General features: G+C 53.0%; 1 protein-coding gene across 2 annotated transcripts; it reads left to right on the plus strand.

Moving 5' to 3' along the window:
- Positions 1–3,469: 3,469 nt before the first annotated feature.
- Positions 3,470–15,645, plus strand: NOL6 (nucleolar protein 6). Of its 2 annotated transcripts, none has more exons than XM_069575892.1 (26): positions 3,470–3,669; positions 4,727–4,933; positions 5,021–5,137; positions 6,746–6,925; positions 7,255–7,423; positions 7,664–7,798; positions 7,886–8,049; positions 8,138–8,258; positions 8,464–8,522; positions 8,834–8,935; positions 9,128–9,243; positions 9,416–9,593; positions 9,752–9,874; positions 10,042–10,190; positions 10,340–10,415; positions 10,664–10,804; positions 10,915–11,032; positions 11,115–11,269; positions 11,360–11,523; positions 11,934–12,086; positions 12,312–12,409; positions 13,162–13,286; positions 13,410–13,499; positions 13,878–14,072; positions 14,188–14,289; positions 14,467–15,645. In XM_069575892.1, exons 1-26 carry the CDS (start codon positions 3,616–3,618, stop codon positions 14,614–14,616), a joined length of 3,441 nt encoding a protein of 1,146 aa, XP_069431993.1. In that variant the 5' UTR covers positions 3,470–3,615; the 3' UTR covers positions 14,617–15,645. The 2 variants fall into 2 exon arrangements, 1 of the variants encoding a protein (XP_069431993.1); XR_011254280.1 differs by having other exon boundaries at positions 3,490–3,669; positions 12,530–13,286.
- The last annotated feature ends 1,497 nt before the right edge of the window (positions 15,646–17,142 follow it).

Consider the following 17,142-nt stretch of genomic DNA (forward strand, 5'->3'; position numbering starts at 1 on the left):
GGTGATCAGTGAAGGCCTAACTATAGACATGTTATTTACACTGAAAGCTGTGGGGATGAAAGGGAAAAATTTTCAGAGCAGCATTCCAGGCAGAGCAAACAGCTTGGCTCAAGTCTCTGAGATAAGAGAGAACTTGATACAACCAAAGAATTGAAAGAAGGTGGATATTGCTGGAGCTCAGTGATGAAGGGGTAGAATGCTGAGAAAAAAGATGGGCTAGCAAATGAGGGAATATATTGATCACGGCCTTGTAGAAGTCTGTATTTCATTCTAAGTGCAAGGTAGCCACCCACTGATGAGTTTTTAAAAGGAGCGTGACATGATAGGGTTTCAGTTGCAGAACACTCATTCTGGAGAGCATGCGAAAATATATTGAATAAGGACAAGACCACTTTTGTGAAAATTACTTTAAAAGTGTTGCATAAGCTAACTTATGCTATTAGAAGTCAGGACAGTGGTTATTTTTCCAGGGTTGTGACTAAAAGGCAGCATGAAGGGAGACTGAAAAGGTGCAGAAAATGTTCTTTTAAATTAAAATTTATTTTTGTGTTTATTTTTGGCCTCACTGGGTCTTCGTTACTGCTTCTGGGCTTTCTCTTGTTGCAGTGAGCAGGGTCTATTCTTCATTGTGGTGCGTGGACTTCTCATTTTGGTGGCTTCTCTGGTTGTGGAGTACTGGCTCTAGGACATGTGGGCTTCATATAGTTGTGGCTCGCGTGTTCTAGAGTTCGAGCTCAGTAGTTAGGGTGCACATGCTTAGTGGCTCCGTGGTGGGCGGGGTCTTCCTGGATCAGGAATTGAACCTGTGTCCCCTGAATTGGCAAGCAGATTCTTAACCACTGGACCACGAGGGAAGTCCCTTTTTTTTTTTTTCTCCTGTGAGTTGAGTACATATGTATGTTTAGTTTGTGACTATCCAAGGTGTATACTTGAGATATGTGAGTTTTTCCATATGTGTGTTGTGCATGGGTGCTCAGTGATGTCTGACTCTGTGACCACATGGATTGTAGCCTTCCAGGTGCCTCTGTCCATGGAATTTTCCAGGCAAGAATACTGAAGGGGGTTGTCATTTCCTACTCCAAGGGATCTTCCTGACATGGGGATTGAACCCAGATCTCTTATGTCTTTTGCCTTGGCAGGCAGAGTCTTTACCACTGCATACTTCAATAAAAAAGATTTAAAGAAAAAGCTATCAAATGAAACTGCTATATTCTTCAAAACAGTTGTTAGTGGGGGAAATGGACTTCCCTGGCAGTCCAGCAGTTAACATTCTACACTTCCAATGCATGGGGCAAGGGTACCATCCCTGATCAGAGAACTAAGATCCCACATGCTGCACAGCATGGCAAAATCAAAAACCAACACATATACACACACAACAAAAAACAAAAAAGGCAGAGAATATGTTCCAGATTAATTCAGACTGAGAGGGAAAAGAAAGATGATGCCTAAACAGATGCCTGATCTTAAACCAGGAAATAAAACTCTACTATGTAAAGGGTATTTTTGAGATAATTGGCAAAATTTGAATATGGACTTAATACGTGAACCATGAACTTCCAGATGTTCAAGCTGGTTTTATAAAAGTCAGAGGAACTAGAGATCAAATTGCCAACATCCGCTGGATCATTGAAAAAAGCAAGAGAGTTCCAGAAAAACATCTATTTCTGCTTTATTGACTATGCCAAAGCTTTTGACTGTGTTGATCACAATAAACTGTGGAAAATTCTGAAAGAGATGGGAATACCAGACCACCTGACCTGCCTCTTGAGAAACCTATATGCAGGTCAGGAAGCAACAGTTAGAACTGGACGTGAAACAACAGACTTGTTCCAAATAGGAAAAGGAGTACATCAAGGCTGTATATTGTCACCCTGCTTATTTAACTTATATGCAGAGTACATCATGAGAAACACTGGGCTGGAAGAATCACAAGCTGGAATCAAGATTGCCAGGAGAAATATCAATAACCTCGGATAGGCAGATGACACCACCCTTATGGCAGAAAGTGAAGAGGAACTAAAAAGCCTCTTGATGAAAGTGAAAGAGGAGAGTGAAAAAGTTGGCTTAAAGCTCAACATTCAGAAAACTAACATCATGACATCTGGTCCCATCACTTCAAGGGAAATAAACGGGGAAACAGTGGAAACAGTGTCATACTTTATTTTGGGGGGCTCCAAAATCACTGCAGATGGTGATTGCAGCCATGAAATTAAAAGACGCTTACTCCTTGGAAGGAAAGTTATGACCAACCTAGATAGCATATTCAAAAGCAGAGACATTACTTTGCCAACAAAGGTCTGTCTAGTCAAGGCTATGGTTTTTCCAGTGGTCATGTATGGATGTGAGAGTTGGACTGTGAAGAAGGCTGAGCACCGAAGAACTGATGCTTTTGAACTGTGGTGTTGAAGAAGACTCTTGAGAGTCCCTGGGACTGCAAGGAGATCCAACCAGTCCATCCTAAAGGAGATCAATCCTGAGTGTTCATTGGAAGGACTGATGTTGAAGCTGAAACTCCAGTACTTTGGCCACCTCATGTGAAGAGTTGACTCACTGGAAAAGACTCTGATGCTGGGAGGGACAGGGGGCAGGAGGAGAAGGGGACGACAGAGGATGAGATGGCTGGATGGCATCACCGACTGGATGGACATGAGTTTGAGTGAACTCCGGGAGTTGGTGATGGACAGGGAGGCCCGGCGTGCTGCAATTCATGGGGTCGCAGAGTCGGACACGACTGAGCGACTGAACTGATGATAGTATTGAATGAAAGTTACATTTCTTGAATTTTATAATCGAATTATGACTACATAAAGGACAGGGAAGCCTGGCGTGTTCCAATCCATGGTCGCAGAGTCGGACACGACTGAGCGACTGAACTGAACTGAACTGAAGAGATAGTCCTGGGGCTTCCCAGGTGATGCTAGTGGTTAAGAACCAGGCTGCCATCGGGCAGGAGACCTAAGAGAGGCTGGTTTGATCCCTGAGACAGGAAGATCCCCTGCAGGTGGGCATGGCAACCCACTCCAGTATTCTTGCCCAGAGAACCCCAGTGACAAAGGAGTCTGGCAGGCTACAGTCACTACGGTCGCAAAGAATGGGACAAGACTGAAGTGACTTCACACACACACACACACACACACACACACACACAAAATGAATAAACTCAAGACATATTTTGCAAGTAGAACTGACAAGATTGGTTAATTGATAAAGCAAGAAGAGGAATCACTTACGTAAACAAACCCTCCCCAAAACGCCCAAGCTAGCCCCTCCCTTTCCCTCGGTGTTCCAAGAAGAGGAAGTGAGGAAACGGAAACAACTGCCAAGTTGCCGGCAAGCTTCCGGTCTGCTGTCGCAAAGAGGCCGTAAATCGGAGAACTCTGTTTGGCCCCTCCCCCGTGATGGGCGGTCCTGGAGAGTGACAGAAACCAATGACGAGCGAGTCGTCGGGCACTCACCCAATGGCTCTGGAACTGGGCGGGGTTCTTTGCCATGAGGCTTGCTAACACCGGTACCCGCATTTCTGCTGCGGTTTGGGCATTTCTGCCAACGTGGGTAGAATCTCTTCAGAGCAAGTGGACTTTACACCCAAAGTGCGAGAGCAATACATGAGGGATGGGCCCCGCACCTGCGAGAGCGGAGCATCGCGGAACTGCTGGGGAGCCGGAGGTGGGCGAGCGGCCTGGGAGGAAGGGATGCGCAGCGTGCCGGAGACAGCATAACCTAACAGTTTGCTAGCGAGGGACACGAGAGTGGCCCCTTAGGGAAGAACCTCATTTCCCCCGATGCTTCCAGCTTAGGATACCGAGGCAGGGCTCGGTAGAGGGAGGTAGAACTTGGCTTTACTTGCAAAGTAGTAAAGCCTATGGACCGTCTCTGTTCGTTAGCTCTACACCTTGAAATTGAAGAGTCCCGCCCCATTCCCTTCTGCGGCTTGGGTTTTTCCCCTAAGTCTTTCTGGACCTTGGGCAGGATTTTCTCCCTTCCTGTGTCTAGTTTTGTGCTCCCCACGTGGTGGCAGTCCTGCTGCGCTACAGTAAGGCTCTTCCGGCTGTGGAACCATGGAGGGGGGCGGAGCCCAGGGCTGCAGGGTAGAAGGTTTGGGATCCCGCAGACCAGGGTTTGAAGCCTGCTCACAGTTTAATCATACCAACTGGAACCACAAGCTCAACGGAGCTTCGTTCAGGTGTTTGTTTTCTGTTAGGATTATTATAAGGATTGAATGATTTATTGAGTATATTCTTCAGAGCCAGTAGGCTTCATCACTGAGCACTTAATGTATACTGATATAGCCTATAGTAAGGGCTTGCTGGGGCAGGGGGTGCATGTGTGTAACCTGGCAGGATTTGGATAGAACAAGAGTGGAGTTGGTATTTGCGACGTTCCAGAACTAACTCAGCAGAAGAGAAAGTCTTGTTACTTGGAAGTACAAGGAGCTCAGGCATTGCTTCCAGGGCCCATTCAGCTACTACCCCTATGACTCCAAGCAGAGTTACGTGCTTGTGCTGTTAGATAGATGGGAACCCTCAACTCAAGGAGTTTTCAGTGTAGAGCTCAGTAAGTTCTTTTAACTAAAAATTATTCTGTTTTACACAATCTGATTCCTGTTCAAGAGAGGCCAGGAGCAGGTGAAGCCTTTACCTGCATCTGGTCCTGGTGGCACGTCAGGCAGTGGATGCTGGATGTCTGTAATGTCACCCTGGCTTCTCCCTCTCATTGGCCATAGGTGATGGAGTCAGCTCTGGAAGGCACAGGCAAAGAGGGGAAGAAAGAATCCTTAAAGAAACGTAAGATAGCTGGGTCTCCAGGGGAGGGCCTCCTGCAGCCCGTGAAGCTCAGCCGGGCAGAACTGTACAAGGAACCTACCAATGAGGAGCTCAGTCGCCTTCGGGAGACTGAGAGTCTGTTCCATTCCAGCTTGCTTCGTTTACAGGTACTGTTGGGTGGTTGGGGCTTGGGTTAGAGGGATGAGCTGAGACCCTGAGGCTGAAATACTACTCTCTCCTGCACCATCTTACAGGTAGAGGAGTTACTAAAGGAAGTGAGGCTGTCAGAGAAGAAGAAAGAGCGGATTGATGCTTTCCTACGGGAGGTCAACCAGCGGATCATGAGGGTGCCCTCAACCCCTGAGACAGATGTAAGTCAAGTATTGGAGGGAACTGGAAAGCCCAGAAAAGGTCCTCAGGGACCTTGCTATTCTCTGAAGGGGATGGGGTGCTAGGGAGCTCGTTCTCACTGCTAGGAGGCTCAGCTGGGAGAGCAGTCACTTATTTGTTCATTCAGCAAACACTTATGTGCCTTGCAGTAGTTGTGTTCTTCGGATGTGTTGTGCTTAGTCGCTCAGTCGTGTCCGATTCTTTGTGACCCCATGGACTGTAGCCTACCAAGCTCCTCTGTCCGTGGGAATTCTCCAGGCAAGAATACTGGAGTGGGTTGCCATGCCCTCTTCCAAGGGTTCTTAGGATACATCAGTGAACAAAGCAGCCTGTGTTCTAGTGTTGGAATATGGACAATAATGAACATGACAAGGAAACTGTATGGCAGTGTCCGAAAGTGGTGGTAAGCACTATGGAAAAAGGAAGAAGGACACATTAAGGGGATCATATCAGAGGATGAGAGTGGTTGGCAACTTTAAATAGGGTAGTTGAGGTAGGCCTTACTAAAATGACATTTGTGTAAAGAAAGTGAGTCAGCCATGTAGATATTTAAGGGAAGAAGACTATTCCAGGAAGGGGAAACAGCCAACACAGAGGCTCAAAGGCAAGAATAGGTCTGGTACTTCTTTGGAATGACTGAAGGGAAGATAGAAGGAGGTCAGTTTAGAAAGGTAATGGAGGAAGTGGGTATATCATGCAGGGCCTTGTGCACCAGAACAAGGACTTTGAGCTGTTCCTTTGGGGCTTCCCTGATGGCTCAAATGGTAAAAAAATCTGCCTGCAATTCAGGAGACCTGAGTTTTATCCCTGGGTCAGGAAGATCGCCTGGAGAAGGGAATGGCAACCCACTCCAGTATTCTTGCCTGGAGGATTCCATGGACAAAGGGGCCTGGCAGGGCTACAGTCCACGGGTTGCAAAGAGTTGAATACAACTGAGGGATTAACACTTTGGGTGAGATGGGGATAACTACAGCATTTTTGTTTTGTTTTGTTGTTGTTGTTTTGTAAAGTGATTTTGTGATCTAACTTCAGTTTTAAGAAGTTCACCCAGACTATTAAAAGTAGAATGGAAGGGAACAAAGATGAAATCAGGGAGACTAGTTAGGAACCTGTTGTGCAGTGATCCACTGAAAAATGACTCAGACTAGGATAGAGTAGAGAAGTGATCAGTGTCTGGATACCTTTTGAAAGTGAAGTGGGTGTTTTTTTCCTCTCAACCTGTATTCATTTATTTGGCTGCACTGGGTCTTAGCTGTGGCATGCTCACTCTTAGTTGCAGCATGTGATATCTAGTTCCCTGACCAGGGATTGAACCCACACCCCTGCACTGAGAGTGCAGAATCTTAGCCACTGGACCATCAGGGAAGTCCCAAAATGGGGGTTCTTAACAGAGATGAGTCAAGGTGATTTAAACGTTTTTAGCTTGAGCAGCTAGTATGGAGTTGCCTTAATAGGGAAGACATACTTAAAGGAAAATCAGGAGCTTGGTTTCAGACGTTTTCACATGTTGAATTTGAGATGTCTACTAGACATTAAGGGGACATGTTAGGAAGGTCATCAAATATGTGTCACTGTCTCTGTCCCTGCAGCTGACCAACCAGGCATGGCTCCCAGATGGGGTTCAAGTCCCTATCCACCAAGTACCCTATACTGTGAAGGGCCGTTTCCATTTCCTGCCCCCAGCCCAGGTCACTATTGTGGGAAGTTACCTTCTGGGCACCTGCATCCGGCCGGACATCAATGTGGATGTGGCACTGACCATACCCAGGGTAAGATCCAGAGTTTGGGTTGGAAAGGTCTGCCATTTCACCACCTACAAATCCTGGATCCCTTTCTTTTTCCCACCTCACACTTGCCAGAGGATTGAAATCTGAATTTTGAATCCAAAGAACAGACCACTGCAGTTGTCTTGAAGGAGCACCACTTTGCCTTCCTCATCCAAGATGTGGTGTTGCTGGCCTTGACTTTGGCATCCTCGCCAGCAGATGGGGTTGCCAAGCTTTGCTCTCACTTTGGCTTCATCTTGGCCCCCAAGTCCTCCATCAACAAACAGTTAGGCAACTTGGCCGTCTCTCTCTCTTCTCCTGACCGCCTCCAGGAGATCCTACAGGACAAGGATGGGCTGAACCAGCGCTACTTCCGCAAGCGTGCCCTCTACCTGGCCCACTTGGCTCACCACCTGGCCAAGGACCCACTTTTCGGCAGTGTTCGCTTTTCCTACCCTAATGGCTGCCACCTGAAACCCTCGCTGCTGCTGCGGCCTCACGGTGGGAGGACACACTGGGTGGAAGGCACAGTATGGGGTGATGGGCAGATCTGGTAGGGGAGGCACAGGGGTCTTAAGTCCATGGTGAGAGAAGACCTGGGCCTCAAGTCTCAGGGGGAAAGTATTGGGACCTCAAATTCTGAGGTGGGCAGGCATGGGGCCCTTATGTGGGGGGATAGTGCAGGGGCTTCTCTGACTCCAGGGTGGCTGCAGGGTCTTAGCATCACCTGTGTCCCCCCAGGGAAGGATGAGCGTTTGGTCACTGTTCATCTGCATCCCTGCCCTCCACCTGACTTTTTCCGCCCGTGCCGCCTGCTGCCGTCCAAGAGCAATGTGCGCTCTGCCTGGTACCGAGGGCAGAGTCCTTCAGGGGATGGTGAGTAGACAGTGATGTCAAGGCTGGGTTGGAGGAAAGGGTATTGTGTGGCCCTCTCCTCTCACGGCTTCCCCTTTCCTCCCACAGGTAGCCCAGAACCCCCAACCCCCCACTACAACACATGGCTCCTGCAGGACACAGCCCTTGAATCCCATGTGCAGCTGCTGTCAGCTGTGCTGGGCTCAGCCTCAGGACTGAAGGATGGGGTGGCACTTCTGAAGGTCTGGCTGCGGCAGCGGGAACTGGACAAGGTGAGCTGGAAGTGGCCTAGTTACCCTGGGCCTTGCTGAGTGGTGGGCTGGCTCTGAGCTTCGGTTTCTCCATCCGTTTCTCTCTCAGGGCCTGGGAGGATTCAGCGGGTTCCTTGTCTCCATGGTGGTGGCCTTCCTCGTGTCTACACGCAAGATCCACACCACCATGAGTGGCTACCAGGTGTTGAGAAGCACCCTGCAGTTTCTGGGTGAGGCAGCTGGACTCGGAAAGGCCAAGGGTCCTAATCATCCCCATCAGGGATCATTTGCTTTATTGTCCTCAGACAGAGGAGTAAAGCGAACCTCAGAGGTAGACAGTTGCAGTCACCTGCCTGGAGGGTGGGTGTCACGGGGACTGGGTCCTTAGAAAGGGGGATTCCTTTTGACACAACCACCTTCTCTGGTTCATTTCAGCCAGTTCAGATCTGACCGTCAACGGGATCAGTTTATGCTTCAGCTCAGATCCCTCCCTGGTGAGTAGGGCGGTGCTGAGTCTGGTCTTCCAAGGTGGTGCTAGTGGTAAAGAACCCACCTGCCAATGCAGGAAACATAAGAGATAAGGGTTTGATCCCTGGGTCGAGAAGATCCTCTGGAGGAGGCCATGGCAACCCATTCCAGTATTCTTGCCTGGAGAATCCCATGGACAGAGGAGCCTGGTGGGCTAGTCCACAGGATCACAAAGAGTCGGGCATGACTGAAGCGACTTAGCACACACACACAGGTCTGGGCCCAGAGCCCTGAAGTTAAGGCCCAGCCCTGACTGTCTTCTCTCTCCCTCTCCCAGCCAGCCCTGGCTGACTTCCACCAGGCCTTCCCTGTTGTCTTCCTGGACTCCTCGGGCCGTCTCAACCTCTGTGCTGATATCACTGCCTCCACTTACCACCAGGTACCAGTTGTCTCCCACTGTCCTGAGTTCCCCCAGTGTCCCAGCCCAGCCCCTGTCCCTTCTGCCAGCACCAGGACACCAGCAACTCCTCTCTAGAGCATGTCTCTGCGTCTGGGCCCTGGGTTCAGTAAGGGGAGAGAGCAGTGCTGGTGGTCTCACATGGCGGGTTCCTTGCTTGCTCCATGACCCCAGGTGCAGCATGAGGCTCGGTTGTCTATGGCACTGCTGGACAGCAAAGCTGACGATGGATTCCAGCTGCTCTTGATGACTCCCAAACCCATGATCCAGGCTTTTGACCACATCCTGCAGTGAGTTTCAGGGTGATACGTCAGTGAGTCCTGTTGCCTCAGGGCTAGTGAGGGGTCTGAGATCTTCAGACTGGTGCTCTGGTCGATCTCCCTAGTGATGGCGGGGGTGATACCTGGGGCCAGCAGTACTTGATGCCCCCTCTTTGTCCCTCCGTGCCCCAACACCTCCCAGCATCCGTCCGCTGAGTCGCCTGCAGGCAGCGTGTCACCGGCTGAAGTTGTGGCCAGAGCTACAGGATCTTGGTGGGGACTATGTCTCAGCGGCTTTGGGCCCACTCACCACCCTCCTGGAGCAGGGCCTGGGGTCCCGGCTACAGCTGCTGGCCCACTCTCGGCCTCCAGTCTCAGAGGTGAGGTGGGGTGGGTTGGGGAGTTTGTGGGACTGAGAGAGGAGGACCCTGGGACCCAGGGGATACACAAGACGCCCCATCTTATGTAACTAGAAAGGGGGTTTCCTGACCCAGCTCGGGGGCACTTGGACTGAGCTCGGCCTCTCTACACCCTGCAGTGGGACATCAGCCAGGAGCCACCGAAGCACAGAGATCCGGGCGTCCTGACCCTAGGGTTGCTCCTCCGGCCTGAGGGGCTGACCAGTGTTCTTGAGCTGGGTCCTGAGGCTGACCAGCCTGAGGTGAGCAGCTGGGGGTCTCAGGGGTGATTTTGCCCTGTCTTGGGAAGCTCGGCGTGTGTACTGGCAGGAGTAGGGAGGACTATCCTCTTGCCACCTGACTCGAGGCCTGTCAGGTTTCTGACAGAACCCCTTCTTTGTTGATCTCTCCCACCATGTCTTCTCCCTAGGCCGCCGACTTCCGTCAGTTCTGGGGCTCTCGCTCCGAGCTTCGGCGTTTCCAGGATGGAGCCATCCGGGAAGCTGTGGTCTGGGAGGCTGCCTCTATGGCCCAGAAGCGTCTCATTCCCCACCAAGTGGTCACTCATCTCTTGGCACTGTGAGTGTTAGCATCTGATTGCCAGGAGGTGGGCATGGGCTGTGGAGCCTTTTAGGAGGCTCTGGCCCAAGCTTTTGGGGTGAGCTGCTCACATCCAGCAGCTCTCTCCCTGGCCCCCAGTGCCCATACTCTCTGTGCCCCTTTTCTAGCCATGCTGACATTCCAGATACCTGTGTTCACTATACGGGGGGCCTCCTGGATGCACTGATCCAAGGCCTGAAAGAGGTGAGGGCCCTGGTTCAGGGCTGGGGTCAAGGCTAGGGACGGTTGGGCGAGTAGCCTGTGTGGCTGGATTTGGGGAGGGCGCGAATAGGGCTGGAGAGTCCCCACCTCCTTAGCTAGGTTGCACTTCCCTGAGTGTCCAGCAGGGGGGCCCTCTGGCTCTGCAGCAGCAGCCTGAGCCAAGGCTGTATCCCAGTTGGTCCGGCCCTCCTGTAAGGTCCTGCCCTCCTGATTGTGTTTTCTCCCCTCAGACCTCCAGCACCGGTGAGGAGGCCCTGGCAGCTGCAGTGCGTTGCTACGATGACCTCAGCCGCCTGCTGTGGGGCCTGGATGGTCTGCCGCTGACCGTGTCTGCCGTGCAGGGAGCTCACCCTGTGCTGCGCTATACTGAGGTCAGGAGCAGGGAGCCCTTTCCACTGGGTGACACCCCCCTCTGCTTCACCCATCCAGTTCTCTCCCTTCCAGCTCCCCGTCCTCTTCCTCAGCCTCCCTTCTCCCACAGGTGTTCCCACCAACCCCAGTCCGTCCAGCCCACTCCTTCTATGAGCAGCTGCGAGAGCGGGCCTCACTGTTGCCCCGGCCTGACAAGCCCTGCCCAGCCTACGTGGAGCCCATGACTGGTGAGGGAGCTCTTGCAAGGGGCTGAAAGGGACCGCTCTATACCCCAGGCAGTAGACTCAGGCCTCTCCCTCTTCTCCACAGTGGTGTGTCACCTGGAGGGCAGTGGGCAGTGGCCCCAGGATGCTGAGGCCATTCGCAGGGTCCGTGCTGCCTTCCAGCTGCGCCTGGCAGAGCTGCTGACTCAGCAGCATGGGCTGCCATGCCACGCCACAGCCACGCACACCGACGTCCTCAAGGTTAGGTGGGCACTGGGCGGGGATACAGGGGGAGAAAGGGACAGGGCTCTCAGGGTGCCCCATCTCCCATCCCCTCCCCTCTTCCAACAGGATGGGTTTGTGTTCCGGATCCGTGTGGCCTACCAGCGGGAGCCGCAGATCCTGAAAGAGACGCGGAGCCCCGAGGGGATGATCTCACTGAGGGACACCCCCGCCTCCCTCCGCCTCGAGAGGGATACGAGGCAGTTGCCCCTGCTCACCAGCGCCTTGCATGGGTAGGGCCACCTGCACAGGCTCTCATAGACACTCTTCCAGTCCCATCCTTCTCACCTGGCCATCTGTCTGGAGAGTTAGGCCAGTTAGGGATATGAGTGCTGGGCTGGAGTCAGGCAAGTGTTAGAAGTGCTAGGATTCTGGCCCTGTCGCTTAACTGGCTTTGGCCCTTGAGCCCACATCCTCCCACACACACACACCTGATTTTTCTCATCTGTAAAATGGTAATCATGCTAGGAACAACCTCTTGGGGTATTAGGAAGACATGAGATCATACATGTATGATCATATAGCACATTAACACAGAGGCCAGTGTTGGGTGAAAGTTAAGTGAACAGTTGCAATCGGCTGAAAGTCTATCCTTGGGCCCAAGTGCCTGCACCCCACCGCCTCTACCGTCTTCTTCCCACAGGCTCCAGCAGCAGCACCCAGCCTTTTCAGGTGTGGCTCGGCTGGCCAAGCGGTGGGTGCGTGCCCAGCTCCTGGGTGGGGAGCTTACCGATGAGAGCCTGGACCTGGTGGCTGCTGCCCTTTTCCTGCACCCTGAGCCCTTCACCCCTCCCAGGTGATGCCCTCCACCTTTCCCCTGGCCAGGAAGTTCCCCTGGGGTCAGCTGTCATCCTTCCTGCTTCAGTCCACATGGGACAGGTGGCCGAAACTAGGGGTAGAAGGGGTTCTAAGACACCTGCATCCCCCGCAATCCAGACTAAGGGCTCTAGGCTCCCCAGACTGTGGGGGGCTGGGCACATGTGGCTGGGCCCCTGACACTTTGCTCACTCCTTCCTCTCAGCTCCCCCCAGGTGGGCTTCCTTCGGTTCCTTTTCCTGATATCAACCTTCGATTGGAAGAACAACCCCCTAATTGTCAACCTCAACAATGAGCTCACTGGTAAGTGGTATGATGAAAGACAGACTACCAGAAGAACTATCTTTTGTGGGTTGCAGAGGCAGGCAGACAAGGGTTTTCCCTGTCAGTCTGTTAGGTTTTCTCTCTGCTTACCCCACCCAGGATGTCTACTCCTGATTCTGGCTGCCTAGGGGTGGGGAAATGTTAAGGAGGAAGAGGACCAGATCCAGCCTTCAGGGAGCTCTGAGACTGTGGAGATGTGGTTTGCCCACGTGATGATCAGAAACAGAATGCACTGGGGGCAGTGAGCAGGCTACCTAGGGGACTGTGGAGGGAAGAGGAGAGAAGAAGGACCCTGCAGCCCAGGTCGGAAGTCTTAAGGTGGGGGAGCAGGGAACTGTGCAGGTGGGGGTTGCGCCCAGGCCTCAGAGTGCGAGTGATGACTTCTGTTTGTAACGTGAGGAGCTCCTGGTCCCAGCAGAGAGGAGGGTGTCCGCTTTCTAATTCCCCAGGTGTGTGGGAGCCCAGGGGAGGAGGGGGCCAGGGGCAGGCCTCAGCTTGTGCAGGCCCGGAAACTAGACCAGGATGCCAGGCAGTGGAAAATTCTGCTTCTGGGCCCAGGCTGGGAGTTTACCACCCTGCCCAGTTGAGCCAGATGCGGTGTCCCTTTCATCACTTAGGCCATGTGGGGGATGTTGGAGACTCCCTGTGGTGGGCACAGTGAGAGGACTTGGATCAGTAGGGGGTGTCTGGGGAGAGGGGTCAGCTGACCCAGGACCCCTTCTAATTCACAGCGGAAGAGCAGGTGGAGATCCGCAGCGTCTTCCTGGCAGCCCGGGCAAAGCTCCCCGTCATGGTCATCGTTACCCCCCAAGATCGCAAAAGCTCTGTGTGGACACAAGATGGACCCTCGCCCCAGGTTTCATTGCATTCCTGCTCCCAAATGTGTAGTTTTCTTCCTCAAGGAAAAAGCAGGCCCAGCCTGAGCTAAGAGAGGCCCGTAGTCAGGTCTGACCTGCGTGACCTGTGTGTGCCTCCCCAGATCCTCCACCAGCTGGTGGTCCTGGCAGCCGAGGCCTTGCCTGTCCTAGAGAAGCAGCTTATGGATCCCCGGGGGCCTGGAGACATCAGGGTAAGCCCCTGACCCAGACTGACTCTGGGGGCTCATGGGGCTCTGCCTTTGAGCCATGGAAGCCCAGAGTTCTCGGGCCCTTGTTCGGTGAGACTGAATTCAGAGAAGGCACCATAGCTTCCCACGATGCCTGGCTGTGGGCTGGAGGAGGACTGTGGCCCCAGCTTCACTCTTGCAGCCCACCCCACAATCCTTCTGTGGAACCCAAGCTGCCACCAGCTAGGCCCTGGTGTTCCCACCTTGAAATGAGCATTTGGGCCCCTAATGGGGGGTCAGACAGAAGGGAAGGAAGGAAGCAAAGTGGGCCTGTGGAGGGGTTTGTGGTCCAGTTTCCAGCTCCCCAGTGGGCACTGCTGAGCCCTCCCTGCCCTTCTTCAGACCGTGTTCCGACCACCATTGGACATGTACGATGTGCTGATCCGCCTGGCTCCCCGCCACATCCCCCGGCACCGCCAGGCCGTGGACTCACCGGCTGCCTCATTCTGCCGGGGCCTGCTCAGTGAGCCAGGGCCCTCCTCTCTTATGCCCGTGCTGGGCTATGATCCACCTCAGCTCTACCTGGCACAGCTCAGGGTAGGTCCTTGAGGGCTGGCTGGCCCTGGGGAGGAGGCTTCCAGGTGAGCTGGGGCTGTGGCATTGGCTCTCAGGTTCCCACTTGTAGTCTTTTTCCTGTCCTGCCCTTTCCTAGGAGGCCTTCGGACACCTGGCTCTTTTCTTCTATGACCAGCATGGCGGAGAGGTGATCGGTGTCCTCTGGAAGCCCACCAGCTTCCAGCCCCAGCCCTTCAAGGTGAGCTGGCTGGTGACAGTTGTCTGTTCGTGAGTGTGCATGTGTGTTCTGTGTGGGCGTGTGTGCCTGTGTGTGGCTCCACAGGTGACCCTGTGTCAGGTGTGAAGCGTATGTGTCTTGGTGTCTGCATATATGCCTTTCATGACACTTCAATCCATATGTCTCTGGCTCCCCCAGGCCTCCAACACAAAGGGACGCATGGTGGTGTCTCAAGGCGGGGAGCCAGTGATGGTACCCAATGTCGAAGCCATTCTGGAGGACTTTGCCATCCTGGGCGAAGGCCTGGTCCAGGCTGTGGAGGCCCGAAGTGAGAGGTGGACCGTGTGACCTCCAGCCTAGGAGCAAGCTAGATGGACAGACCTCTGGAGCAGATGTCAGTGGCGTGACCACCCTCACTGTGGATAGACCCTCCAAGGAGGGCTTGCTGGCCCGAGCACGCTGACTTGTCCCCAACAAATCCCCGTCCTGATTTCCTGTCTGATGCCCCAGCACTGGGACAGGGGCCGTGGTGGCCCGTGCAGCCCCCTGGACCTGACTAGAAGAGGACTGGGGTCAGCTCAGAGGGGTCACCGAATGAACCCAGGAAATCCAGCTACTTGTCAGCCTGGCCTGGGCCTTTTGTTCCTTCTCAGGTTGCTCCTAGAAGTCCAGAGGAGAGACTGTGTGCCCAGGGCTGAGGCTCTGTCCCCACCCCTCTGCCAGGATGTGGGCCTTGACCTCAGGATGCTCTTCGCTGCAGCGTCAGGGCTTTTAAATGGGGCCCAGAGAAGGTGTGGCACTACCTAAGGGTCATAGGGCGGCAGCACTGAGCAGAGGAGAGGGGGCTTCACTGGATGAAGAGACCACACTGAAGGGGCACAGTGCCCTCTTGTATTGGTTCCGCTGCTTCCCAGGATGGGGACATGGAAAAGCACGGAAAACAGGAAAGGGCTGGGTGGGCGAAGTGGCGAGAAGGACTGGTAGTCCCCCATCCAGGAGAGAGGCAAAAAGCACTGAACGCTGCCCTGGCCTCTGGTGTTAGAGGCTCCATGCTCCCACCTTGGGGGTGCAGAGGTGAGCGGGACCAAGACCTGCTCTCCAGGAGCTCCAGTGCCCTGAGGGAGGGGGTGCTGCTTCCTTTCAGCCTGGTCCACACCCCCCCTCCCAGCAGCTTCTCCCTAATCCTGGCTGTTTTTCCAGATTCAGCTCAGTGACTCCTCCTTAAACCCTTCCCTCGCCCTCAGCCTAAGGTGCTCTTCCTCTGAAACATCAAAGCAATTACTGTCCATTGACTTCTCTTCACAGTCACAAACAGTGGCATAAACTCTTCTCTTGTCTTAAATTCTGATTTAAAATTAAATCGTTTTAAGTTCCCTATGGCTTCGGCTTTTCTGCCATTTCCACATGGTTTTGACCTTGTCTCCTGCAGGTCAGCTCTTTGGGGGCAGGAAACATATTTGAACAGATTTCATGACGGCTAGTACAGTGCTCTGCCCAAGCAGGATGCAGGTGTTGGCAGAAGCGACCCCTGGCTCAGGCAGATGGAGGGCAGGGCAGGCCTCCAGAAGACTTCAAGGAAAAGAGAATCCTGATTTGTGATCTCTGCCTAGAATGGGTAAGGTTTTGATGGTGAAAGGCCTGAGAAGTAATAAAAAGTTGATGTTGGGACTTCCCTGATTTGTCCAGTGCTTAGGACTCCACAGGTCTCACAGCCAAGGGCCCAGGTTCAATCCCTGGTCAGGCAGGGAACTAAAATCTCATGAGTTAAGCAGTGCGGCCAAGAAAAAAAAAAGTCGATGTTTATTGAGTGTCTACCTAATAAGGGCTGGGTGTGCTTTGTTATTTTCCATATCTTACATAAGGAAATTGATTATACAATCATACCAGCCCTACGAAGTACTGCTTTTCCTCATTATCCTCATATTCTGAGTGAGGAAACAGGTTCAGCAACAGGCGGGGGCCTGTTTGTAGAGGGACTTTGATGCTTGGCTAGCTGGCTTTATCCTCAAGATGCTTAACCACATACGGGAACTCTGATTTCCAATTTTGTCCCAGTTCTGTCAGTCTGTGAATCTGTGTTGATCTCTGCCTGTCACTGTCGTGAGACAGCTTGGTCTGGGGTTGAAACTAGCATAGGGAATACACTGATGGACTGTGTGAACCGAGGTTTATGTCCATCTCCCTCCCTGTGCCATTCATGAACTCCAGACTTCAGTGCACCAGGCTGGATTTTCAGGGAGATGCCAGAGATGCAGTCCCAGTCCTCACAGAGTCCCGCAGTCTGTGGTTGTCCCTGGCGTCTCAGCTTCCCTTTCCTTTGGTCCCTCACGTGCTTTCTCCATAGTTTCTCCATGGGCTCTGGTGAGGGGCATGGGATGCCGGCTGTTTTAAACCATCCTGCATCATTCCAGGGGCGGCTTCAGGCCTGTAGCTTCTTTCACAAACCTAGTGTGGGGAGGGGGTGGAATCTGCTCCCAAGCAAGCCCATGGCTCCAGGAAGTGTAGACACCAGTCCCCCATCAGGGGAATGAGCTTGGCCTTGCTACCTTGCCACGTGGTCCTAGGCAAGTCACCATTGCTGGGCTCAGCCTCCCCATCCTTAAATTGGGCACAATAGGGACTTCCCCTGGCGGTCCAGTGGTTAGGATTCACCCTTCCTCTGCAGGGAACACGGGTTTGATTCCCAGTTAGGGAACTAAAACAGAAAAAAGCCTCAATGATGGTTTTCTCAAGTGCCCAGTGTGACAAGAGAAGAGGGTAGGTCACTCAGAAAGCCAAGGAGGTACGTACACCATGCTTTCTGCACTCCCTGCTCCAGCTTGGTGTAGGGGGTGAGGGAGCTCGAGCCCTGGGCTCCAATTTCAAGGCCTGCTC

The sequence above is a fragment of the Ovis canadensis genome, chromosome 2 (assembly GCF_042477335.2).
Source record: "Ovis canadensis isolate MfBH-ARS-UI-01 breed Bighorn chromosome 2, ARS-UI_OviCan_v2, whole genome shotgun sequence".
NCBI classification, from domain to species: Eukaryota; Metazoa; Chordata; class Mammalia; order Artiodactyla; family Bovidae; genus Ovis; species Ovis canadensis.

Bases quoted from the DNA above. Each gene is read 5' to 3' on its own strand.
- NOL6 (XM_069575892.1), top strand. From the start codon at position 3,616: ATGGGCCCCGCACCTGCGAGAGCGGAGCATCGCGGAACTGCTGGGGAG. The intron at 6,926-7,254 runs GTAAGATCCAGA...GACCGCCTCCAG, and splicing joins TGGCACTGACCATACCCAGG to GAGATCCTACAGGACAAGGA. The intron at 11,524-11,933 runs GTAGGGCCACCT...TTCTTCCCACAG, and splicing joins CTCACCAGCGCCTTGCATGG to GCTCCAGCAGCAGCACCCAG.